Source organism: Fundulus heteroclitus, chromosome 10, assembly GCF_011125445.2.
Source record: "Fundulus heteroclitus isolate FHET01 chromosome 10, MU-UCD_Fhet_4.1, whole genome shotgun sequence".
Lineage (NCBI taxonomy): Eukaryota > Metazoa > Chordata > Actinopteri > Cyprinodontiformes > Fundulidae > Fundulus > Fundulus heteroclitus.
Genome location: NC_046370.1, coordinates 25,325,816 through 25,351,774, shown reverse-complemented (window position 1 = coordinate 25,351,774; position 25,959 = coordinate 25,325,816). Strand labels below are relative to the sequence as shown.

General features: G+C 39.6%; 1 protein-coding gene across 2 annotated transcripts in view; it reads left to right on the top strand.

The window, feature by feature from the left end:
• reep3b (receptor accessory protein 3b) overlaps window positions 1-25,576 on the top strand; it is a 75,115-nt gene extending 49,539 nt beyond the window's left edge. The window contains exons 7-8 of one of the 2 annotated variants that reach the window (XM_012876275.3): window positions 22,080-22,213; window positions 24,009-25,576. In XM_012876275.3, the coding sequence (XP_012731729.1) occupies window positions 22,080-22,213; window positions 24,009-24,083 (209 nt within the window). In that variant the 3' untranslated portion in view covers window positions 24,084-25,576. Of the gene's footprint in view, window positions 1-22,079; window positions 22,214-24,005 lie in introns of both variants that reach the window. The other variant, XM_012876273.3, reaches the window with a different exon arrangement.
• Window positions 25,577-25,959: the final 383 nt, after the last annotated feature.

The window sequence follows — 25,959 nt, the reverse complement described above, 5'->3', positions numbered from 1 at the left end:
AACACTGTAGAGTATTTCACCATAAACAATATGAAGGCGCTGTCACACACACACACAACCGTTTATTCAGACCATGTGAGGACGTTAGATTAAACACACTCATTTTGTTCCTATTTAATACAATATGGGGACATTTTGACTCACACACTAACGTTTATTCAGACTATATGAGGACATGACGACTATGAACATGTTCAATCTGTCTTCCCAATTTCTGACATCTTCTGCTGTTGTCAAAGCAAGTTCTGAAGTCTTCCCTATTGTGAATGGCTCAACTTCCTAAAGAATTAATTCATGTAAAGCCTTCAGCAGTATGTTAAAAGGACAAAAATATGTAAAATGAAAAACTATATAAAGCTTAATGATAGTTTAAGGATTAATTTGAAGTATAAAGCAGACCTTACTGCTGAGAATTGATGAAACCAAAGTATTTCTGCCAAATTATGGGTGAACAAATAATAGAAATGATCATATTGTTCATCTTTTAAACAATCTGATTGTTGAAAAGGTATTTTACCTATGCAGTGGACCCAACTGTGACATTTATTTGTGTTTAATTGGAATTGAAAATGTATAAAATCACCTTTTGGAAGAATGAGGTGCAGTTTTCCCTCATTCCCAGCTCTTCTGCAGGTTGGGTCTGGATCTCGGCATTTGGTGTCTATAACAAAACATACAAATAAACTGTTAAATTTATTATGCAATAAGCCAATGACAATCCTAGTGTAACGAGGGGTCAGGCTTATTATACTAGACCCTATAGAAAGATTTAACACTGTAGAGTATTTCACCATAAACAATATGAAGGCGCTGTCACACACACACACAACCGTTTATTCAGACCATGTGAGGACGTTAGATTAAACACACTCATTTTGTTCAAAGTTAATACAATATGGGGACATTTTGACTCCAACACTACAGTTTATTTAGACCATGAGGACGATAGATTAAACACACTCATTTTGTTCCTATTTAATACAATATGGGGACATTTTGACTCACACACTAACGTTTATTCAGACTATATGAGGACATGACGACTATGAACATGTTCAATCTGTCTTCCCAATTTCTGACATCTTCTGCTGTTGTCAAAGCAAGTTCTGAAGTCTTCCCTATTGTGAATGGCTCAACTTCCTAAAGAATTAATTCATGTAAAGCCTTCAGCAGTATGTTAAAAGGACAAAAATATGTAAAATGAAAAACTATATAAAGCTTAATGATAGTTTAAGGATTAATTTGAAGTATAAAGCAGACCTTCCTGCTGGGAATTGATGAAACCAAAGTATTTCTGCCAAATTATGGGTGAACAAATAATAGAAATGATCATATTGTTGATCTTTTAAACAATCTGATTGTTGAAAAGGTATTTTACCTATGCAGTGGACCCAACTGTGACATTTATTTGTGTTTAATTGGAATTGAAAATGTATAAAATCACCTTTTGGAAGAATGAGGTGCAGTTTTCCCTCATTCCCAGCTCTTCTGCAGGTTGGGTCTGGATCTCGGCATTTGGTGTCTACAACAAAACATACAAATAAACTGTTAAATTCATTATGCAATAAGCCAATGACAATCCTAGTGTAACGAGGGGTCAGGCTTATTTTACTAGACCCTATAGAAAGATTTAACACTGTAGAGTATTTCACCATAAACAATATGAAGGCGCTGTCACACACACACACACAACCGTTTATTCAGACCATGTGAGGACGTTAGATTAAACACACTAATTTTGTTCAAAGTTAATACAATATGGGGACATTTTGACTCCAACACTACCGTTTATTTAGACCATGAGGACGATAGATTAAACACACTCATTTTGTTCCTATTTAATACAATATGGGGACATTTTGACTCACACACTAACGTTTATTCAGACTATATGAGGACATGACGACTATGAACATGTTCAATCTGTCTTCCCAATTTCTGACATCTTCTGCTGTTGTCAAAGCAAGTTCTGAAGTCTTCCCTATTGTGAATGGCTCAACTTCCTAAAGAATTAATTCATGTAAAGCCTTCAGCAGTATGTTAAAAGGACAAAAATATGTAAAATGAAAAACTATATAAAGCTTGATGATAGTTTAAGGATTAATTTGAAGTATAAAGCAGACCTTCCTGCTGGGAATTGATGAAACCAAAGTATTTCTGCCAAATTATGGGTGAACAAATAATAGAAATGATCATATTGTTGATCTTTTAAACAATCTGATTGTTGAAAAGGTATTTTACCTATGCAGTGGACCCAACTGTGACATTTATTTGTGTTTAATTGGAATTGAAAATGTATAAAATCACCTTTTGGAAGAATGAGGTGCAGTTTTCCCTCATTCCCAGCTCTTCTGCAGGTTGGGTCTGGATCTCGGCATTTGGTGTCTACAACAAAACATACAAATAAAATGTTAAATTCATTATGCAATAAGCCAATGACAATCCTAGTGTAACGAGGGGTCAGGCTTATTATACTAGACCCCATAGAAAGATTTAACACTGTAGAGTATTTCACCATAAACAATATGAAGGCGCTGTCACACACACACACAACCGTTTATTCAGACCATGTGAGGACGTTAGATTAAACACACTCATTTTGTTCCTATTTAATACAATATGGGGACATTTTGACTCACACACTAACGTTTATTCAGACTATATGAGGACATGACGACTATGAACATGTTCAATCTGTCTTCCCAATTTCTGACATCTTCTGCTGTTGTCAAAGCAAGTTCTAAAGTCTTCCCTATTGTGAATGGCTCAACTTCCTAAAGAATTAATTCATGTAAAGCCTTCAGCAGTATGTTAAAAGGACAAAAATATGTAAAATGAAAAACTATATAAAGCTTAATGATAGTTTAAGGATTAATTTGAAGTATAAAGCAGACCTTACTGCTGAGAATTGATGAAACCAAAGTATTTCTGCCAAATTATGGGTGAACAAATAATAGAAATGATCATATTGTTGATCTTTTAAACAATCTGATTGTTGAAAAGGTATTTTACCTATGCAGTGGACCCAACTGTGACATTTATTGGTGTTTAATTGGAATTGAAAATGTATAAAATCACCTTTTGGAAGAATGAGGTGCAGTTTTCCCTCATTCCCAGCTCTTCTGCAGGTTGGGTCTGGATCTCGGCATTTGGTGTCTACAACAAAACATACAAATAAACTATTAAATTCATTATGCAATAAGCCAATGACAATCCTAGTGTAACGAGGGGTCAGGCTTATTATACTAGACCCTATAGAAAGATTTAACACTGTAGAGTATTTCACCATAAACAATATGAAGGCGCTGTCACACACACACACAACCGTTTATTCAGACCATGTGAGGACGTTAGATTAAACACACTCATTTTGTTCCTATTTAATACAATATGGGGACATTTTGACTCACACACTAACGTTTATTCAGACTATATGAGGACATGACGACTATGAACATGTTCAATCTGTCTTCCCAATTTCTGACATCTTCTGCTGTTGTCAAAGCAAGTTCTAAAGTCTTCCCTATTGTGAATGGCTCAACTTCCTAAAGAATTAATTCATGTAAAGCCTTCAGCAGTATGTTAAAAGGACAAAAATATGTAAAATGAAAAACTATATAAAGCTTAATGATAGTTTAAGGATTAATTTAAAGTATAAAGCAGACTTTACTCCTGAGAATTGATGAAACCAAAGTATTTCTGCCAAATTATGGGTGAACAAATAATAGAAATGATCATATTGTTCATCTTTTAAACAATCTGATTGTTGAAAAGGTATTTTACCTATGCAGTGGACCCAACTGTGACATTTATTTGTGTTTATTGGAATTGAAAATGTATAAAATCACCTTTTGGAAGAATGAGGTGCAGTTTTCCCTCATTCCCAGCTCTTCTGCAGGTTGGGACTGGATCTCGGCATTTGGTGTCTACAACAAAACATACAAATAAAATGTTAAATTCATTATGCAATAAGCCAATGACAATCCTAGTGTAACGAGGGGTCAGGCTTATTATACTAGACCCCATAGAAAGATTTAACACTGTAGAGTATTTCACCATAAACAATATGAAGGCGCTGTCACACACACACACAACCGTTTATTCAGACCATGTGAGGACGTTAGATTAAACACACTAATTTTGTTCAAAGTTAATACAATATGGGGACATTTTGACTCCAACACTACCGTTTATTTAGACCATGAGGACGATAGATTAAACACACTCATTTTGTTCCTATTTAATATAATATGGGGACATTTTGACTCACACACTAACGTTTATTCAGACTATATGAGGACATGACGACTATGAACATGTTCAATCTGTCCTCCCAATTTCTGACATCTTCTGCTGTTGTCAAAGCAATTTCTGAAGTCTTCCCTATTGTGAATGGCTCAACTTCCTAAATAATTAATTCATGTAAAGCCTTCAGCAGTATGTTAAAAGGACAAAAATATGTAAAATGAAAAACTATATAAAGCTTAATGATAGTTTAAGGATTAATTTGAAGTATAAAGCAGACCTTCCTGCTGGGAATTGATGAAACCAAAGTATTTCTGCCAAATTATGGGTGAACAAATAATAGAAATGATCATATTGTTCATCTTTTAAACAATCTGATTGTTGAAAAGGTATTTTACCTATGCAGTGGACCCAACTGTGACATTTATTTGTGTTTAATTGGAATTGAAAATGTATAAAATCACCTTTTGGAAGAATGAGGTGCAGTTTTCCCTCATTCCCAGCTCTTCTGCAAGTTGGGTCTGGATCTCGGCATTTGGTGTCTACAACAAAACATACAAATAAAATGTTAAATTAATTATGCAATAAGCCAATGACAATCCTAGTGTAACGAGGGGTCAGGCTTATTATACTAGACCCTATAGAAAGATTTAACACTGTAGAGTATTTCACCATAAACAATATGAAGGCGCTGTCACACACACACACAACCGTTTATTCAGACCATGTGAGGACGTTAGATTAAACACACTAATTTTGTTCAAAGTTAATACAATATGGGGACATTTTGACTCCAACACTACCGTTTATTTAGACCATGAGGACGATAGATTAAACACACTCATTTTGTTCCTATTTAATACAATATGGGGACATTTTAATGTAATAAACTAATGACAGTCCTAGTTGAATAAGGTCCAAAACTTATCATAGAAGACCTTTTACAAAGTCAATAATACCGTGTTCTATTTGCAATGTACATAACTCTTAATAGTACTTGAATTTATTTTATCTGAAATTTCGCAAACTCTGATCATACACTGTTTAATAGAAGGTTCATTTACCAGCACTCGCCTTGGCCATAGAGAGTCTCCGTAGTTGTAGGTTATTTCACACTCTGCTTGGATGTTTTTAATAGCAAACAAGCAAAGATGAGGTTTTCCCTTGACATTTAGCTTCTTCATTTTACAGTTTGGGGATTTATGGTCATCATTGACAACCCGACCAAAAGAACCATCTTTGTGGGAGACATCAATGCTAAATCTAAATTTGATTTCTCTGTGTTCTTCCCTAAAACTATAAATCTGGCAAGAACATATGATTTTGATAGACCGCAACTTATCAGAATCAGACATACTTTAATGTTTTGAGATCAATTCCCCACGGTATTCGGCAAAAAAGCTTCCCTTTTCGATTGGTTCCCAAGCAAATACACCACGCCCTGATAAAACAAAACTAATTGATCATTTTCATGCAATACATCCAAATCACTAATTTCCAAAACCTATACAGCAGAGACCAGAACCAAGATGGGACTTTATGACAGTGAGGAAATCATATCTTTTCTCTAAGTAAACAGTAAATCTGGGGACTTCATTTTAACATACATACCTTTATAGACACTGATCCTTTGAACCTTTAGACAAGGCTTGTCAATTCCAGATAAAATGAACTGGATAGCCTCAGCTTCTGGACTAAGTCTGGCTCTTCTTTTTGACATGCTATTTGCGTGATTTTTGTTCCTTTATCTGCAAAGTCAGCAGAGAAAACAAAAGATTATGACTGAATGCTTTGACTCTAATAGATTTTTCAAAATAGTCACGTCTTATTGTAACTTACAATTTTTCTTATAATCTTATCTGAGCAGTTGGCCAACAAACTGGCCCACTTCTGTGTAACTGATTTATTAAATTACTTTGCATAATCTTACCCAAACATATTTGCAGCACAACATCTTAAATGATAAATACTGTTAATCACTCCTTAAGGTTTTTGCTTCCTCTGTTAAGAACTGCATATGTAATTAATTTGTGGTAATAGGAAAACAAATTACCATTCAAATGTCAGAAAATATACTGTGCTGAAAAAAAAAATTATGTCAGAGAAGAAATAAAGTTAATAGCTGTTTTTCTTAGAAGAAATCATGTAGAAAAAACTCCATGCAGCTGTGTAGTTTTGCTTAATTTGAGCTAACTAGCGAGTTTAGCAACTCAGTGACCGTTGTTAACATGTTAATAGTTATACTTCACAAGAACTTAAACTCTTACTAGTTTTAGGGCAGACCAAACGTCATATGTTATCATTTATCATTAACTCCTTCAATTTCTCAGCATATGTTTTGGGTATTTAAAATTCACTTTCATTCTCACCTGACGTTGTCAAGCATACCACGAGGTTGAACATCGATGGTACTGTATGAGCCAAGACGGAAGTCTCCGGAGCGCAGAAAGTCCCGGATGAGCCAAGATGGAAGACTCCGGAGCGCAGAAAGTCCCAAATGTTCGTTTTAAGTACCACTCTGATATTCTTATCAGAACCTTTGGATTCCCTCCATAAAAAACACGACCCTTTCAGAGACTGTGTAAAACAATAAAATACTGAGGAATCCTACATGTGATGCTGAAAATGGCTGCTGCTGCTTCTTCTTCTGCTTTATATTCTTCTTCTTTAGGTTATAACGGCAGCTTGCATCCATTGTTGTTGCATTACTGCCATCTATTGGATCATAATATATCTCCTTCAAATCCTCATCATGATCCCAGTATTTAAAAAAAAAACTTCTTCCTCTCAATACTATTTATCTTTTCAACCACATTCTCAAATTTTAATTCCCCATTAACACCTAATTTTGTTTTTAATATGTTCTTTAATATACATATGTTCTGCAACTAATAAAAACGTGTTCCAATGTTACTAAATTATCACACCAATTACAAAAACCAGTAAGATGTTTCCCCATCTTAAAAAGAGTTCCATTTATATAATAAAAACTGTAAACGGTTCTTATTATATTTATGATTATCTCTTCCCTCCTGTTTATTCCTCTATTCCTTGTTACATCAACTGAATTTTATTATTTCTTCCCCTTTTCCATAATGCTCGATCCTCAGCAAAGAGTGAGCTGCTAAAACTAATTGATAAGTCTTTAAAAATGTCAATCATAACTGACAATAATGTTGGACTTATTACACTTCCTTGAGGAGTTCCATTTTCTATTTTACAAGATTGTGAAACATGAGGTCCTATTTTGACTTGAATAGTTCTATAACATTAAAAAAATCCCATAACCAATTAAACATATTACTTCCTATCCGATGTAATTTAAACATTAGCCCTTCTCTCCATAGCATATGATATGCTTTTTCCACATCAAAAAACAAAGCAACAACAGTTTCCTTATTAATTTGAGCTTTTCTAATATCATCTTCAAAACATAATGCAGGATTTATTGCTCCTCTCCCTCTACGAAATCCACTGATAAGGAGCAAATATATTTCTTGATTCCAAATATTGTATTAATCTCTCCACAAATTTACACTTATTAGACGTTAAAGCAAATCAGTCTGTAGTTTTCCAGGATTACTATGATCTTTCCCATATTTCTTTATCGGAATAACAATGGCTTCTTGCCATTTACATGGCAATCTCCCCTCTTTCCAAATCTTATTATACAAAATGAATAATTTATTTAAAATGTCACCACTTACACGTCTTACCATAAAACAGGGGTTGGACAATGAAACTGAAACACCTGGTTTTAGACCACAATAATTTATTAGTATGGTGTAGGGCCTCCTTTTGTGGCCAATACAGCGTCAATTCTTCTTGGGAATGACATATACAAGTCCTGCACAGTGGTCAGAGCGATTTTGAGCCATTCTTCTTGCAGGATAGTGGCCAGGTCACGGCGTGATGCTGGTGGAGGAAAATGTTTCCTGACTCGCTCCTCCAAAACACCCCAAAGTGGCTGAATAATATTTAGATCTGCTGACTGTGCAGGCCATGGGAGATGTTCAACTTCACTTTCATGTTCATTAAACCAATCTTTCACCAGTCTTGCTGTGTGTATTGGTGCATTGTCATCCTGATACACGGCACCTCCTTCAGGATACAATGTTTGGTCCTCCAGAATGGTTCGGTAGTCCTTGGCAGTGACGCACCCATCTAGTACAAGTATGGGGCCAAGGGAATTCCATGATATGGCAGCCCAAACCATCACTGCTCCACCCCCATGCTTCACTCTGGGCATGCAACAGTCTGGGTGGTACGCTTCTTTGGGGCTTCTCCACACCGTAACTCTCCCGGATGTGTGGAAAACAGTAAAGGTGGACTCATCAGAGAACAATACATGTTTCACATTGTCCACAGCCCAAGATTTGCGCTCCTTGCACCATGGAAACCACCATTTGGCATTGGCACGAGTGACCAAAGGTTTGGCTATAGCAGCCCCGCCGTGTATATTGACCCTGTGGAACTCCCGACGGACAGTTTTGGTGGAAACAGGAGAGTTGAGGTGCACATTTAATTCCCGCCGTGATTTGGGCAGCTGTGGTTTTATGTTTTTGGATACAATCCGGGTTAGCACCCAAACATCCCTTTCAGACAGCTTCCTCTTGCGTCCACAGTTAATCCTGTTGGATGTGGTTGGTCCTTCTTGGTGGTATGCTGACATTACCCTGGATACCGTGGCTCTTGATACATCACAAAGACTTGCTGTCTTGGTCACAGATGCACCAGCAAGACGTGCACCAACAATTTGTCCTCTTTTGAACTTTGGTATGTCACCCATAATGTTGTGTGCATTGTAATATTTTGAGCAAAACTGTGCTCTTACCATGCTAATTGAACCTTCACACTCTGCTCTTATTGGTTCAATGTGCAAATAAAGAAGAATGGCCACCAGGCTGGTCAAATTTAGCCATGAAACCTCCCAGACTATAATGAGAGGTGTTTCAGTTTCATTGTCCAACCCCTGTATATCACACTTCATCTTTACCTGGAGCACTATTTTTAGTTTTACCCAAAGCACTTTTCAGTTCTCTAATAGAGAAAGGATAATTCATCAAATCATGAGTATTATAAGGTGAGAAGTGGGTGACACTTGTACTGGGGAGATGAGACGGACCAGCGGGGTGAGCTTTTATAGTTGAGCTTGCAGGTGAATGGGGGGTGGTACTTTGATGTTTGAGACTGTGGGTGTGGTTTGGGTGTGCTCCCTCTCTCGGATAGGTGTGGCTTGTGGAGGAACCGGCTGCTCACTACCGAGACTGATCTTTGTCTTGAGCAGTATTTAAAGCCTGACCTCCTGTGTACTCACTGCCAGATGGTCACCGCTTAGTTGGTGACCTTAGTTGGTGAGCATCTGGTAGTGAACATTGTCCTTTTTGGCCGTTCTTAACGTTACCTTTGCAAAGCATCTCAAGGATCACTAGCGTTGGTCTGTATAACAGCAGAATGATCTCTGTGATGGTCGCAGTAGGGATTGTACTGTATTCAGATCATCTAAGAGATCCTGTGGAGGCACTTCATTTGGCTTCACAAGTCAATGTCTGGGTTGACAAGCTCTTAATTTAGCCATGATCTTATCTTTTAGGTTACACGTTCTCACATTCAGTTGTTCTTGCATTATTGGTACCCAGTCCCTGGGGAGTTTACGTTAACTCTGTGTCTTGGTTACACCTTGTTCTAGTAATGAAACTATATCTTGGATCTCTAGTTGTGAAAGCAACTAGAGATCTGTGGAAGTTGTCTGTGGAAGTTGGAATGCTGAGTTACTAGCTGTTTTGCTGTCTGTCTAGACTGTGAGTATCAAAGCATCCATGTTTCTCAGTTTTTTCTCTTGCCCTGTTGACTAAGGTTACTAGAGTAGTAGCATCCCAATAGTGCCTCATTGTCTGTTGTTAAAGCCATTAAGCCAGCAGATTGGACTGAAACTGGTCCACTCCTCTGTAACGAGGAGTCGTTAGGGTTGTTATTGGCTTGGCTTAAAGGAACAATGTTTTGATCACCCGAATGAGGGTGAGAGTTAAGGTGATAATTGGCTAGAATTAATCCTATAGCTGTGTTGTAAGTTTTTGAGAGTTGGAACCTAAGGCCTCCTCCTCTGTTTAAGGTTGGTTTTCTCTCTTAACGTAGATGGCTTCCTTCACACCCATTTCAAACCATCTGTCTTCTTTGTCCAAAATGTGAACATTTTGGTCCTCAAAAGAGTGTCCCTTGTCCTTAAGGTGTAAGTGGACAGCAGAGTCTTGTCCCGAGGAGGTAGCTCTCCTGTGTTGAGCCATGCGAGAGCTGAGCCAAAAGGCGGACCACAACGGACCGGTACAGCGCCCGCTTCACAGCAGACGCCGCACCAATCTGCCTGTTGATCTCCCGCTCCATCTTCCCCTCATTCGTGAACAAGACCCCAAGATACTTGAACTCCTCAACTAGGGGCAGTACAACCTCCCCAACCCGGAGGAGGCACTCTACCCTTTTCCGGTTCAAGACCATGGTCTCGGATTTGGGGCACTGATTTTCATGCCGGCCGCTTCGCACTCGGCTGCGAACCGCTCCAGTGAGAGCTGTAGATGACGCCCTGATGAAGCCAATAGGACCAAGTCATCCGCAAATAGCAGAGACACAATCCTAAGGCCACTAAAATGGATCCCCTCAACACCTTGGCTGCGCCTAGAAATTCTGTCCATAAAAGTTATGAACAGAATCGGTGACAAAGGGCAAACCTTGGCGGAGTCCAACTCTCACCGGAAACGAGTCCGACTTACTGGCAATGCGGACCAGACTCTGACACCGGTCATACAGAGACCTGACAGCCCTTATTTAAGGGCCCGGTACTCCATACTCCTGTACCCCCCACAGGATCCCTCGGGGGACACGGTCGAATGCCTTCTCCAGGTCCACAAAACACATGTAGACTGGTTGGGCAAACTCCCATGCCCCCTCCAGGATCCTGCTGAAGGTGTAGAGCTGATCCAGTGTTTCATAGCCAGGACGAAAACCACACTAGTTAAAAGTTTGACTTTGGACAAAATCAAACATTTAAAGATGGCACCAGGGGAAACTCTGGTGTCTCTGGTGTCATCATTACTCCAGACTTTTTGAATTTAGAAAGCTTCCTAGAGAGGAAGCGAAATGTCTTCAACTACAGAAAACAAGTCCAGTTGCTTTGTTTTTTACTTTTTTTTGGAATGACCATGACCTGGATGACTGAGAATCTTCACCAGCATATAGCCCATTTGTCATCTTACTGTCCTGGCTCCTCAGCACCTGAAGCAACCTTAAATTAACCTTATATGCTACTATCACTCCATATATAGTGCCCCAGTTTTGCACATTTAGAGTCTGAAATTTTTGCCCATTCCTCCTTGCAAAATAGCTCGAGCTCAGCGAGGTTGAATGAAGAGCGTTTGTGAACAGCAGTTTTCAGTTCTTTCCACAGATTCTTGATTGGAATCAAGTCTGGAATTTGACGTGGCCATTCTAACACCTGGATGTGTTTACTTGTGAACCATTCCATTGTAGATTTTGCTTTATGTTTTGATTTATTATCTTGTTGGAAGATAAATCTCAGTCCCAGTCTCAGTTTTTTTTTGCAGATTCCAAAATTGTTTCTTCCAGAATGGCCCTGTATTTGGCTCCATCCATTTTGCCATTAATTTTAACCATCTTCCCTGTAACATCTGAAGAAAAGCAGGCCCAAACTATAAGGCTACCACCACCATGTTTGACAGTGGGAATGGTGTTTTCAGGGTGATGAGCTGTGTTGTTTTTACACCTAACATAACGTTTTGTATTGTTGCAAAAAAAATTCAATTTTGTTTCATCTGACCAGAACACCTTCCACGTTTAGTGTCTCTCCCAGGTGTCTTATAAATATCTTTAAAATGGGTTTTCTATTGCCACTCTTCCATAAATAATTATTATTTATATTTGTGCAGTATAGGACTGATTGTTATCTAATGGACAGAGTCTCCCCCTTCAGCTGTAGATCTCTGCAGCTCATGCACAGTGATCATGGGCCTCTTGGATTCATCTCTAATCAGTTTTCTCTTTGTATTTAGCGCGGATGTAGCTCGCGATGTCACGCGTGAACTGGTCTATTGACATCTGGTGAGTGGAGATAATTGGAGAGGAGTGAAATTCTGAGTAGAGCAAACTCATTACATGTTTAAGATACCAGTCAGTGATGATTTGAGGTTTGTAAAATGATGTATTATACTGCTATAAGTATCCATCAGAAGATGGGTATACTGTGCTCGTAAAAGGATAGACATGGACAGCAACAACACCCAAGTTGGCTGTGGTGTTTAAACAATCTTGACAATGTTAAACCTGAAATTTATACACATCAGATCTGGCGAAGTGTTTCCAATGTTTACAGTCCAGTTTTGGTGTCTTTGTGCTCCTTGTAGCCACATTTTCACATTGAAATTCTGGTAATCCATTCAATGTGGTTTATATCACACGTCCTGATCAAAAAATGACACCAAAGTGTATTACATTATTACAGAGACCAATTTTAGGCCATCTGGAAGAAGTGACTGAGTAATCAGCTTATTTTTCAAACATCTCTCCCGTGTATTTTCTCCTATATACTCCTCAATATATACATATTGTTAATAGTTTTTAATTTCCCTCTTGTTTAATTTTGGTTTGTTGTGTGCACTCCATTTATTACATCAGCTTTGCAAATAACAGCTGTTCTATTTTATTATATTCTTTTCTAAAGGCCTTTTATATACACAGTATTCTGTATACTATACAGAATATTCTACAGTTATTGATATATTTTTAGCAGCCCTTCATAAATCAACTGTTACCAATATTATTCTCTTCTAGTTTTAGAAAAAAATGGCTTATACCAGATATATCAGTATATGAGAATCTCTAATTTGACTTTGCAATTCCAGAATATGTATTGGTGTAATACTTAAACCCGTTACCAATGTTGAAGAGTGTGTTAGTGTTTCTGAACAACATGACATATGGGTACAAGTGTGTGAAAAGTGTGTTAAGTACCAAAAATGGCCACTAGTAGGCGAAAACGAAGGTGAGCAAAAACGATACACACACTCACACACAAAATTTCTGAAAATCATGATTTTTTAGGACTTTGGAGATTTTTGGTTAGGGTCATGTTAGGGTGTTGTAGAACACTCTAGTATGCTCCGAAAAATTAGGACCTAAAAAATGTCCTCATATTTCTAAGCGTCCTGATAGTGAAGGTGTGTTGTCATAAAAATGTCCTTGTATGTCATGAAAACAAGTGCACACACACACACACACACACACACACACACACACACACACACAAGTTTGTATTTCCCTCATTAAGATATTGTAGTGACTGGCGCTGGGCTCAGATAAGCAGAAGGCAAAGACAATGATTCTGCAGAGTTGAAATAAAATTTTATGGCTTATGTTGTCATGTTAAAGGTATACTATGCAACCGGGGTTGATTTTGCAGCGAGGCTCCCCCCAGAGGGCGAAAGTAAAAGTGCACTGTCATAAAGATGCTCAACTGTTCTCCTGGTTTCTCCGTCAAGCCAGACGCGGTTGTTTTGAGCTTAGCAGACAGGCGAAGGCAACGAAAAGTCGAAAAAACGGCAGTACAAACAATGACTAACACAGTGAAAGTATGAACATCAGGTTTTTTTTTTTTTTTTAACCTAACATCAGGGTTTCCCGCAGCGCTATCTTGGCGAGGCGGCCGCCTCGCCAAACTCACGCTACTGCCTCGCCAACATAAAAAAAATAAAAATAAAAATAATAATAATAATAAAAAACTCGATATGCTTGCATGTTTATTTGACGTTAACACGTGGTTCTTTGTTGTTGCTTTCGAGCGTGCATATAGTGAATGGCAGGGCAAAAACACATGGAGTTCTCGCCGTAAAGCAAGACCGACCCTCGCGGTTTTGCAAGAGACTTCTGAGCCTGTGGGTGCGGCCCGAGTGCTCTTGCAATTGCAAGTACGGTATTTCCCCCACAGACCACCAGGGCGGCCAAGAAAACCTTTGTTTGACCTGAAATGACTCATTTAATCATCCAAAACGGTATGGAACACATTAATTAACTGAAAAATGTTGCATAGTATGCCTTTAATTGATCTTTCTAATCTAAAGGCCACTGGCGGAGACAGGGTGCTCTTTAATGTGCATTGTTCAGTTCAGTGTTTTACTTTCGGTACTTTCAGAATTCAGTCCAAAAATGAGCTTTTGCCTTTGACATTATAACCCAAAGTGGATGGACTAAATAGCGCTTCACTAGTCATACCGACCACTCAAAGCGCTTTACACTAGAGCCACATTACCCAATCACATACACACATACATACACCAATACACCGATTCAGAATCAGAAATACTTTAATACTCCCAGGGGCAAGTTATTTTCGTTACACGCTCCAGATATACAAGCAAGTTGGGATTTAGAGCCTTGCCGAGGGGCACATAGACAAAAGGAAACTGGAATCGAGCCTCCAACCTTCAGATTGTAAGACAGCTACTCTACCCACAAGTGAGTTACTGGTTCAGTGTGAGTTATAGATCCACAGGATGTTAGTTGTTTTGGGACTGTGTCCAGATCATCATTGCTCTGTAGAGACAAGGGAAAATGCTCTAGAATAGTTTTCCTTTGTCTCAAGCTGAACTCCGTCATAAACGTTCTCCTTTATCAGAGCCTTGGGTGTTGTCAGAGCTGGGCTTAATTTTAAAAGCCTAAGTTTAAATCTTCCAATTTATTGAATTTATTCTATTTTTTAAGCCTATCTATTTAAAACATGCCTCTAAAATATCATTAGAATTCCATATTTACTTAAAATGAAGCAGATCTGTTAATATTTCCTCTGTATTTCATACACAAGTCAACTGCACAAAACCTGTGACTCCAGACTCTATAACAGATGGAAAAGGCACTGCAACTACTCTCATGTGTCTCAGCTCTGGGCTCATTGGGTGGATTTTACCCAGCTCAGCATATTAGGGTGATCTGAATTGTTCAGATCCGCGGCGTCTCTGAAGGCTATGAACGTCTGACCCAGCGACCCACCCCTCTCACGCTGTGATTGGCTAGCATTTTGCCTTCAGTCGTTGATTTGATTGGTTGAATTGTATGATTGACAAATCAAAGATAGTACTAATAAAACGATGGCCACTCCGAGGTTAAAAAAAAAAAAAAAACAGCTTCCAGTTCAGGGAGGGCATGGCTGGCTCAGCGGGTGGGCACGGCCCCCCAATGCCCGCCTATGCCGCCGGGTCTGAGCAATCCGCCTGATTTCCTGCAGCTTTCCTCTTACTGTTTTTGCACAGAAAATGCTTCAGTTTTTAGTCCTTTTTGGAAAGTCGCCCTCTGACATGCATTATAAATGGATACAAGTAGCCTGGCGCTTATATCAGTGTGGCCATTCTGTTCTGTCTCACAGCCACATCGACTGATTCTCTCTGTGTGCCTTTTTTTCCTTGGCTTCCTCCTTTGCTGCAGATTGGTTCGCATGTCAATGAAAGCACTCGGCAGCTGTGTGTGAAAGAGCGTGTGTGAGATGACTTCCCATCAGACAGAGGGGATGAGATGAGGTTGTGTGGGGATGCCAGTGGAATGTCAAACACATTCATTGTTCCTTCTACCAGTGCCTTTTATGCACACACAGTCTGTGGAATACGGAAAGACAGAGATGCAGAGGAATATGTGCGAGGACACTAAAGATTCCAAGGATGGGTACAGTAGGGAGAAGAGATGGAAAGATGCGGATATAGAGGGAAGGAAGCATACTGAGAGGAGAGGGTGCAGAGTGGACTCAGCTCAGGAAGCCAACAGAGACGTGTGGACAGATGAGGGACTCAGGGGGTAAAAGCAAGAGCTTTGTTTTCACTCACCTACTATTCACTTTTGTTTCATCTTCCCTGCTCTAGTGGTTCACGTGTTACAAACACCCTCTAGTGGCTAAATGGAAGCTCCACTGTGTTTTAACAGGTGGAATAAAGAAATGGATCTTCCCACAAATATTCAGTTTGAGTTATTTGCTTACCTTGGCTCACATCTCTGTAGCTGATTTTAAAAACATAATAATAATAATAGTTTTTATTATTATTAATAAAAATTCGCTGCTGCTGCGGTCAGCAGCAGCAGCAGCGAAGGCTCAGTCCTCTAGGGTCCGGTGTTTGGTGCGGGTCATGGGTGTGAGGAGGTTGGGGTCTGCAGAACGGAGGGAGCAGGACGGGCGGATTGGGTTTCAGAAGGTCAGTCAGATATGGAGGGGCCATATTATGAAGAGAATTGTAGGTCAGGAGAAGAAGCTTGTACTGGATACGGTATTGGACAGGGAGCTAGTGAAGTTGTGGGAGGACTGGGGTGATGTGATCTCTGGACCAGGTACGGATGGGTAGGTGGGCAGCAGAGTTCTGTATGTATTGTAGTTTTTTGTCTTAAAGTAAGACCATAAAGGAGGCTATTACAGTAGTTGAGTCTGGTGGTGATGAAGGCATATATGAGGATTTCAGCTGCAGACTGGGAGAGGGATGAACGGAGGCGAGTGATGTAGCAGAGATGGAAGAAAGACGTTTCGGTGATATGGCTGATATGTATTTGAAATGACAGAGAAGAGTCCAGGATGACGCCAAGATTACGAACATAGGAGGGATTTTGGACCGGTGATGAGAAGTTCTGTTTTGTTGCTGCTGAGTTTTAGAAATGTATTGTTCATCCACGTTTTAATGTGGATGGACAATCCAGTGAGTGATAGTGGAGAGAATGACTGGGGTGATTGATTTTGTGGATATGTAAAGTTGAGTGTCATCAGCATAACAGTGAAAATGGAGTCCATGATGGTGAATTATCTGTCTAAGGGTAACATGTAAATTATGAAGAGGAGGGGGCCCAACACCAAACCTTGGGGAACACCATGAGTGACGAGGGAGGTATGGGACATTAAGTTGTTATAATGGAAACAAAATTGTAACGGTCGGAGGGGTAAGAGGTGAACCAAAGGAGAGCTGTACTGGAGATGCCAATGGACTGAAGACGGTGGAGAAGGTTTATTGTATCGAAAGCGGCGGAGAAGTCAAGGAGAATAAGGATGGATATGGAACCAGAGACAGCGGTGAGGAGGAAATCATTGGTGACTTTGAGCAGGGCAGTTTCTGTGCTGTGATGGTTCTGGATTGGAAAGTTTCAAACAGCTGAGAGGCGTGAAGATGTTGGTTGAGTTGGGAGATGACTGATTGTTCCAGGATTTTTGAGAGTAACGTAAGATTTGAGATGGGTCTGAAGTTGTCAAGGTGATCAGGATTGAGGCCAGGTTTTTTCAGGAGGGGTGTACGGTAATGGTGGCACGTTTCAGTGGGGATGGGGTGAGAATACAGGTTTTAAGGAGGGGAGAAGGAATGAAGTCAAGATGACAAGATGAGAATTTCATGTTTGAGACATTTGATGGTGTCTGAGGCACAGGGGAGAGAAAGAAGTGACGCTGAGGGATGTAAGAGGGGAAACTGTAGGTACCAGTGGAGAAGTGGTGAAGGTGGATCTCAGCGAGCCGTGAATGTGAATATCTATGAGCCAGGATAGAAACATACAGTGGAGTGTATCCAACTCATTCCCACATATTCTCTCCTCTGAAAACACATGTTGGTAATTAGTGGCTTTGCTGTGGATGTAAGACTGGAATTGATTTATCTATCTTTAATTGCTTTGAGTTCTGACAGTGCACAGATGGACCGTGTTTTAGCCAACTGTAGTCTGGAAACGAGTCCTGTGTACTGTTACTGTACCAGTCTTTTTAGACTTGAACATTTAAATCTTATCAGAAGCAGAGGACTGTTTGCACGCTTGTAGCTTCTCATGTTGTTTGTGCATTCAACTTGAATATTATGTCTTGATTAGTGTCTTTGTGTTATGTGTGAATCCTGAGCCGGTGTCTCACCAAAACTTCATTATGGTTACATAATGACAATTCTTGATTCCATTTACTGTTGGCCCACTTGTTACAAACTCTGAGGAAGCTTAGAATTTTCGGGGTTAAGTCATGGACAGTTTCTTTTTACAGCATCAAGCATGTGTAGCTAGAACAACAATAAACAGAACGTGCACAAACACACAAGGAAATCCTTGGTAAAACATGGCTGTGAGGAGACGTGACTAAGGCGCAGCAGTGTCTTCAGGCCATCAGAGTAGGAATGTTGTGTTGCTGAGTCAGATGGTCCTGCGCATAGAAACAGGCAGATATCTGGGAGTGGTTGACAAAACCTTTGGTTGGGGCATGTTTTATAGGCAGATCCGAGTTATTTAAACCACTGGTTAACAGAATTCTTTTAAGAATTTTTTTTTTTACACTATTGTTTTGAACATCTTGTGCTCAAACCGGACTAGTTTATGACTGTTTTATTAAGGAGCTGTCCTATACCACCTGCATCAGGTAGTAAAACGTTGCTCATAAATCTACCATAAGGTGGCAGTAAAGCTTAAACTTTTTTGCCAACCGCCATGACGCTTTTTCGTTTATTCAAGTAGGCTGTTATTGCGACAGCACTCCAGTCCTCTGGCTCTGCCAGTGTAGGTTTCTTGATGAAGTATAAGAGCAGGAAGGCTGCGGCCAGAGGTCAGCTACATGTTCACATTTCCTGCTGCTACAGGGCGGAGATGCTTCCTGCAAGAGCCAATCTGCATCTTGCTTCTCTTTGTGATACATAGACATGAGACTTAGCCTTTGACCCTGCGATATTCAAAAATAGCTGAATAATTGCAGCTAATGTGAAATCTTTCTCCCTGCTTCAGACTTAAACTTCATCTTTTGAAGTTTCCAATTTAAGGGCTTTGTTTAGTGTGAAAACCCATGTGTTTTGTTGATGTTCTGTTCCCAATCAATAAGTTTTGGACATACCAATGTATTCACCATGTTAATGAAGGTGTTGCTTTCTCCCTTGTCTGGATCCTGAAGCAGTGTGTGTGCTGGGTCAGCTGCTCCCTTACACTCATTTAATGTGCACACAACAATCAATTCAATTCAACTTTATTTATATACCCCAATGCATGATACATGTCATCTCAAGGCACTTTCCAAAGTCAAATTCAATCAGATTGTACAGATTGGATCAGATTGTACAGATTGGATCAGATTATACAGATTGGTCAAAAGGTTTCCTATTTAAGGAAACCCAGTAGATTGCATCAAATCTTGACAAGCGGCATTCACTCCTCCTGGAGAAGCGTAGAGCCACAGGGAGACAGTCGTCTGCATTGTCGATGGCTTTGCAGCAATCCCTCATACTGAGCAAGCATGAAGCGACCATGGAGAGGAAAACTCCCCTTTAATGGGAAGGAAAAACCTTCAGCAGAACCAGGATCAGTGTGAACGGTCATCTGCCTCGACCGACTGGGGGTTAGAGAAGACAGAGCAGAGACACAATAAGAGAGACAAAAAAGCACAGAAGCACACATTGTAAGTAAGTTTCCTAAATAAATAGGTGTGTTTATATATATAAATATAATAGATAGATGTATGTGTTATGAATATAAAAATCTATTGGTTAAATTGAAAAATTGTGGTCTTTATCATTTCATAAAACCGTGAAAACCTTTTAAGATCCGGTACAGACGTTTGAGGGAGGATTAAAGAGATAAAATTACTACTTTAGTTCAGGGCTATGACTAGAAGGGGATGAAGGTTTTGTAAAAATCCGAACAGCCATTCTTGCGTAGTAGATTTCTTGACATCACAGCGCCCCCTAGTGATGGACGATGCTTAAACGCGGGACACGTATGCAAAATCTTAATTGGAGTATGGTTTATTAAGGACATGTTAAAATATGTTATAGTTTTAGAATAATCAGCAATTACATTTAGAGCTAGCTAGCTAACAATCACTTATTTTAGCATTACTTTTCGAAAAAATCAAAATCAAAAAATCCGCCGCGTTAACTTTTTTTATTGTCCATTACATGGTTATATATGAAGTTTTGCGCAGATTGCACAAAAAATGTAGGAGGAGTTTAGCAACAAAGGTTTAACCTTTGTAGCCATGTAGTGCGAAATCTAGCTAGGAAACGAAAGGTGTGCCAATTCCCTTTATTTTGCAGAATCATCCGATAAACAAAGTGATGTGAAGTTTTTGAGTGTGGGACCAGTAGTTTGGTGATTATAGGCCGAAACACATTGTCCTTTGTTGAGGGGTCTGAATTTCTGAGTTTGAGTAGCGGTGCACATTCTGTACTTGGATACCTGATTCAATAGGTTTGTTACAAGTCCGCATGGGCCGCACAACGCATTTTAGCAGAAAAGAATATTGAGAGAATAATGAAGAAACATACGAAAACCAATAGGGTTCTCTGCACACAGTGTTGGCTGTTCGCTTGGAACCCTAATAAGAAGTTTAAGAAATGATCCAAAATCTGAGAGTAAGGGCCTGGTGGACAATACAAAATAACAAAGAGAAGAGGTTTTATTGCTATGCAGTTTGGATCAGGGTTAAATGTTCAAAATAATTGTAGTTATTAATTGGCCTGGGACTAATTAATAAATCAGACTGAAAGATGGTTGCTAGTCCTCCTCCTCTTCCCGTAGTTCTGAGAATGTGGAAATGTAAATATTTGGAGGGAGTTGACTCATTTATACTAACGTAGTCCTCTTGCAGCCAGGTTTCTGTGAGATAAAATAAATAAATCTGATTATCAGAAATCAATTAATTAACTAACAAAGTCTTTGGAGGGAGAGACTTTATATGTAATAAGCTACATTTAATTGTTTTATTTTTTGGTTCAAGTTGAGTCATATTAATTTTATGAGATTTTTATGATTTGCTACTTTTAGATCCAATCAAACACAATCTCACTCTAGGGTGACCCTGAGTGGAAGTGATCCTAATATTTGTGGTTTCGGACTGAGAGCAAGCTCCACCATGCAGCTTCAGTCCTTCTTCTGCTAAACACAGAGGCTTTGCGGCCACAGTTTACAGCCCACAACTTCAAGAATCAAGAATCTTTCATTCATGGAATGTTGTGGAAAAATCAAGGTCACCAGCTTATATTAAATGGTGCTGCTTTTTATTTTAGGCTTTGTTTCAGTGTTTTTCTTCTGCGCAGAATACTCAGATTCCACAATATAATTATCATCTGCTCATAGATATTTGCTCAGGGATGTGTTCATCAGATGTTTTGGGGGATTATACATTTTTACAACATGTAATATTACAAAGCACAGCAAGGAAGAGGCAGTGATCACTAGTGCTTGACTATATAGAAAAAAAGCATATTGATAAAATAGAAATCATATTGATCGATGTCGATAATTATCAACAAATTAAAAACATAGATTTTAAGTGCAGCCCTGGCAATTTTATGCTGTTTCTTAGCGACCTATTTTCAGATACAGAACACAAACACTGAAATCAAACTCAACCCTTTATTAAACCAACTTTTTACCAAAACTGCAAATTTTTAAACAAAGAAAAAAAAGAACACATGCTCTCTGAACTCTTTGAAGGGGTTAGTTTTGTGCACCACTTAGTTCCTGAGTCTATTTTTGTGATTGGTTGGGAGGATGTAACGACTGTAATATTATATTACATGGCTAGAATGCAAAAGGAATGAAAACTGTTATTCTATTGAACTTTTTATTGACTAATTTTTGTATCATCGATATAGGTCTATCAATCGATATATATTGTTATTGAATTATTGTCCAGCCCCAGTGCTCACATAAGTCAGGTTTACAATACTTAGGAGAACTTTGCAGAACTGGTTTTCTGGTCAGTTCATTGATATTATCCTGGTAAACGGAAGTCACCAAATGAAGCTTCAGACACAATCATAGTTTAATTAAATATTATTGTGTTCTTGCCACTTTAGAGTACTATTATGACCAGGAGGACGGGTCAGATGAAGAGGCAGAACCAACGTTGTCTGAGGATGAGGCTGTCAGTCAGAAAGGATTGAGACGATCCCAGAGTGTCAAGATCACAAGATCCAAAGGCCGCAAAGAAGTAAGTGGCCCACTTTAATCTCCTGATTAATTTTTTTCCCACATGTCCTGTCTGGCAGTGTAGCATTAAGAATTGCTGTCTTAATGCCAAAAAAAGCCCAACAGGTTTTACTTTCACAAGTTGAGCATTACTGCTTTCGTCATAGTGCTCCGCTTGATTTATATATACAAAAAGCTTTATTAGATTTTATTCTGGGACTATTTCATGTTGAATGGACACAAAAATGGGAAGGTAGAAGAAAATAAAAGAAGAGAAAACAATTAGACTTCATGCTAAAAAATGAAGAGCAAAAGGAGAGAGCAAGATAACATCCCCTGAGTCTGCCTCTACACCTGCAAAGAGAGATGTAAAAAGAACAGCAAAACCAACCTATAAAATAATACAGGTACAAACAACCAATGCCTTGATACCATCACTGAAGAATACACTGTATTATTTAATACAAAATGTAGAAAGGGACAACTAAAGTTAATAATAGGGGTTTTCTGTATAGAAGGGAATCTGTAACCACCTGGATCCAAGCACCTGTAGGTGTTTGTGAGAGTGTGCTTGTGTTTGTAAGGTTTATCCATAAGAGAAATGCTCAGTAGTGGTTGTGAGGAGCAAAAGACCCGCCCCCCAGAGCCCCAAGGCAGACACCAGGGAAACCAGTACCCCAGACGCCCGAAAGGACCCCCTGACCAAAGGTGTCCAAAATGGCCCTACACAGGCATAGCTGCCTCCCCCATCCCAGGGGAGAGCAGGGAGGAGCCCCAGGAAACCCCCCAACAGCCACAATGCCAAAAGACCCCGGGAGCTGTTGTGACGAGCCCGCGGAATCCGCCGGCAGCCAGCTAAACCGGGCACTCTGGCCCTCGGCGGGGCCCCGACAGAGCCACGTTGCCCAGGCCCTGCAAAGCAGCCACTAGGAGTGAGTCAGCACACACCCGAGCACCCAGTCCCAGACACGAAGACCACCAACACACCAGTGGGTAAAGGCGCCAGCCAACGTAGGGGAGCCAGATGAGTGGGGATGGGCTCCAAACTTAGTGGATACTGAGATGTTCCAGGAAAGGGGGCAGTCCAAACCCGACCTGACAAAAAAGACTAACAGAAAACCACGTACACAGTCACATTCAGACGTTCCCTCCCTAGTGCCCCCACATGCATGCTCTTAACCTCTCACCTCAAAAAAATAAAATAAAAAATACACACTCTCACTGACCACATGCATCCTATATGCCCAGGTCCAGGCACCAGCACCCCGGAGGGGTACCCAGCACCCAGACCTGGGAGGTGAACCCCATCATCAGGATGGGGGGGTGGTACCACCACAACCTGACCTACCCAGTCCATACTCCGGTCCTACTCTGTTTTGATGCATAGTGACAATGACTGCATGTTTTTCTTGGAAGCCAGTCATTGCTAACACCAGAGGTCAATCATTGTTAGCTTGTCTTCCCCTCTAATGTCAGTGAGTCTGTCTCTGCCGGGTAGAGCGACAGAGTGATTTCAGGTAGAGACTTTCACAGTTACAACTCTGGTGATAATGCTTAGCTGAACATTTTATACTAGAAAACTAAATACAGTGAACAAAACTATAGGAGCGTCATTAGAATGTGATCGCTTTGAACTGTTGATCCAGAGATGAAGGCCTCAAAACCAGCCCAATGTAACATCCGTGTTGCTGCCTAACTTGGATCTGGAATATACAGTGATTAATGAGAGAGTATGTTGATGAGTTGATCATTGTGTACAAGCCACGGTCTGCAACTCCCACTCACGCTGTTGTCTTCTTTTATTTCGTTATCAGCAGCTTCGTTATGGATCACTGAAGATTAAAGGCAAGAAGAGACCTGCACTGAGCTCCGTTAACTACGGAGTTTCTTGAGACTACTGCAAAGCGGTCTGCTGATTGGTGGATGGTGTTGTCATCTTGTTTTTCAACTCTGACTTTTCACTCTGCTGAAATCTGTGATGACCTTGTGATCTGGTGACATATTTATTACCTAGTTCATCTAAAAGCAATAGCTCACAGAGCTTTTCCTCTCAGAGCATTTTTGAGGGGAGTTATGGTATATCTGGCGTATTTTTTAGGGATTTAATGTTATTGGAATAGTAAAGATTTAGTGTATTATGTTTAAGACACATTTCTCATAATCAGCTCTGTCATTTTATACGAATAATGTGGTACCACTTTCTAATCAGCTATGCCTTGAGATTTAATGTTTCTTATACTTTTAATATTAATTGAATTTTGTACTTGTGCTTTCCAAAATAGTTTATACCAAAATAAGCATAAAATATCGGCTATAAGAATTTCAAGTTCTTGTGGCTGATGGGCGTCCTCATAGTACAAGACCATTGTGTGTCTTATTAGGTTTGAACACATGTGGACCACTGTCAGAAATCTAAGAATGTTCTCTTTGTACGTTGGATTATTTCTTTGGATCATTTTTAAAAATGCTGTTTTAGAATCATTGGTTGCTTGAACCGAAAAATTTGCTTTTAGTGTTGGTGTATAAATGAGGCGCTGTTTCTTCTCACCTTTATTCCTTCGTTTCGATGTGGCAGCAGATGGTCAGGCATTCTGATCACAGCTGAGTCTTGTGTTCCAGTCCGATGTCTTACGCATGTCTCAGAACACAAACTGGGAACATATTTTACCTCGATGGACTTAAAGCCAGGCGTGTTGGAGTCCCTGGAACCCCAGCAGCTCGACACTGCACCTCGTCCTCATCAGAGAGGGACACAAAGAAAACCAAATCCACTGATCAACAAAGCTCCTGGCTTTTGGAAGAGTTTTTCAGCTTGTGTTAAGGCACACTTCCTCATTCTATCACTAAGTGGAATTCTTTTCTTTTTCTGCCTTTCATTTATTTCTAGAAGATCATAATTGTAAATTTCAAGCTGTAATTATTCTGGTTGTCGATGGTTTGCTTTTTTACAACTTTTTGTGATCAATATACTTTTTATTGTAACAACCTAATTTGCACAATATTTTATACCTGTGCTGGTGTTGCTTTTCATCTCAACTTTTTCTAATCTAGTCTTTTGTGGGAGGATGCTGTGTATGAGACCAACCAAACCATGTTAATGCAGGATGCTATTAATATTAGCAGCAGTTTTATGAGGGACTTGTTGTTTAGCTCAGCATTCCTCTGACTCGGTGTGTTTCTAACATCCCTATGAACAATCTGCAGCAACAAGTCTGTGTGTGTTCGTGTGTTGGTGTCCATTCAATGCTCATAACTGACTAATGAAACCAAAGCCTGATGTGCCCATCAGAGGTGTGTGGACGCAGTTTTCTTTTTATGTTTGGATGAGTGTTTTCTGAAAGGTAAAAACACTAAAATAAAAGCTGACTGTCCGTATAAAGTCAAAGAAATTAAGTGGCTTTTGTTTTCTTATGCACCAAAAACACATAACCATGAAAGATACCTGCATCCTGGAGTTTGTTTAAAAGTTACTGTAGAGGTGTGCAACTGGCTCCATATTTTTGCATTTTATTGTATTAATAGGTTGTAGAATGACGTGAACTTCTCCCATCACCCAAAATCACTACCAAACCCCTTCAAAATGCAGTTTAATGACTCCTCAACCACTGCAGCAATAGAAGATTGCTAGAGCTTTTGCAGATGTGTTACTGGACATTATGTATAAAAGGTTTTAAGTTCTCTGAAAAGGTCATTATTTTTAACAGACCTAGTTGCTCAAAGCACTAAATTCCTAAGTCACAGGCCTAAAAGACGGGGAAAAAAAAGAAA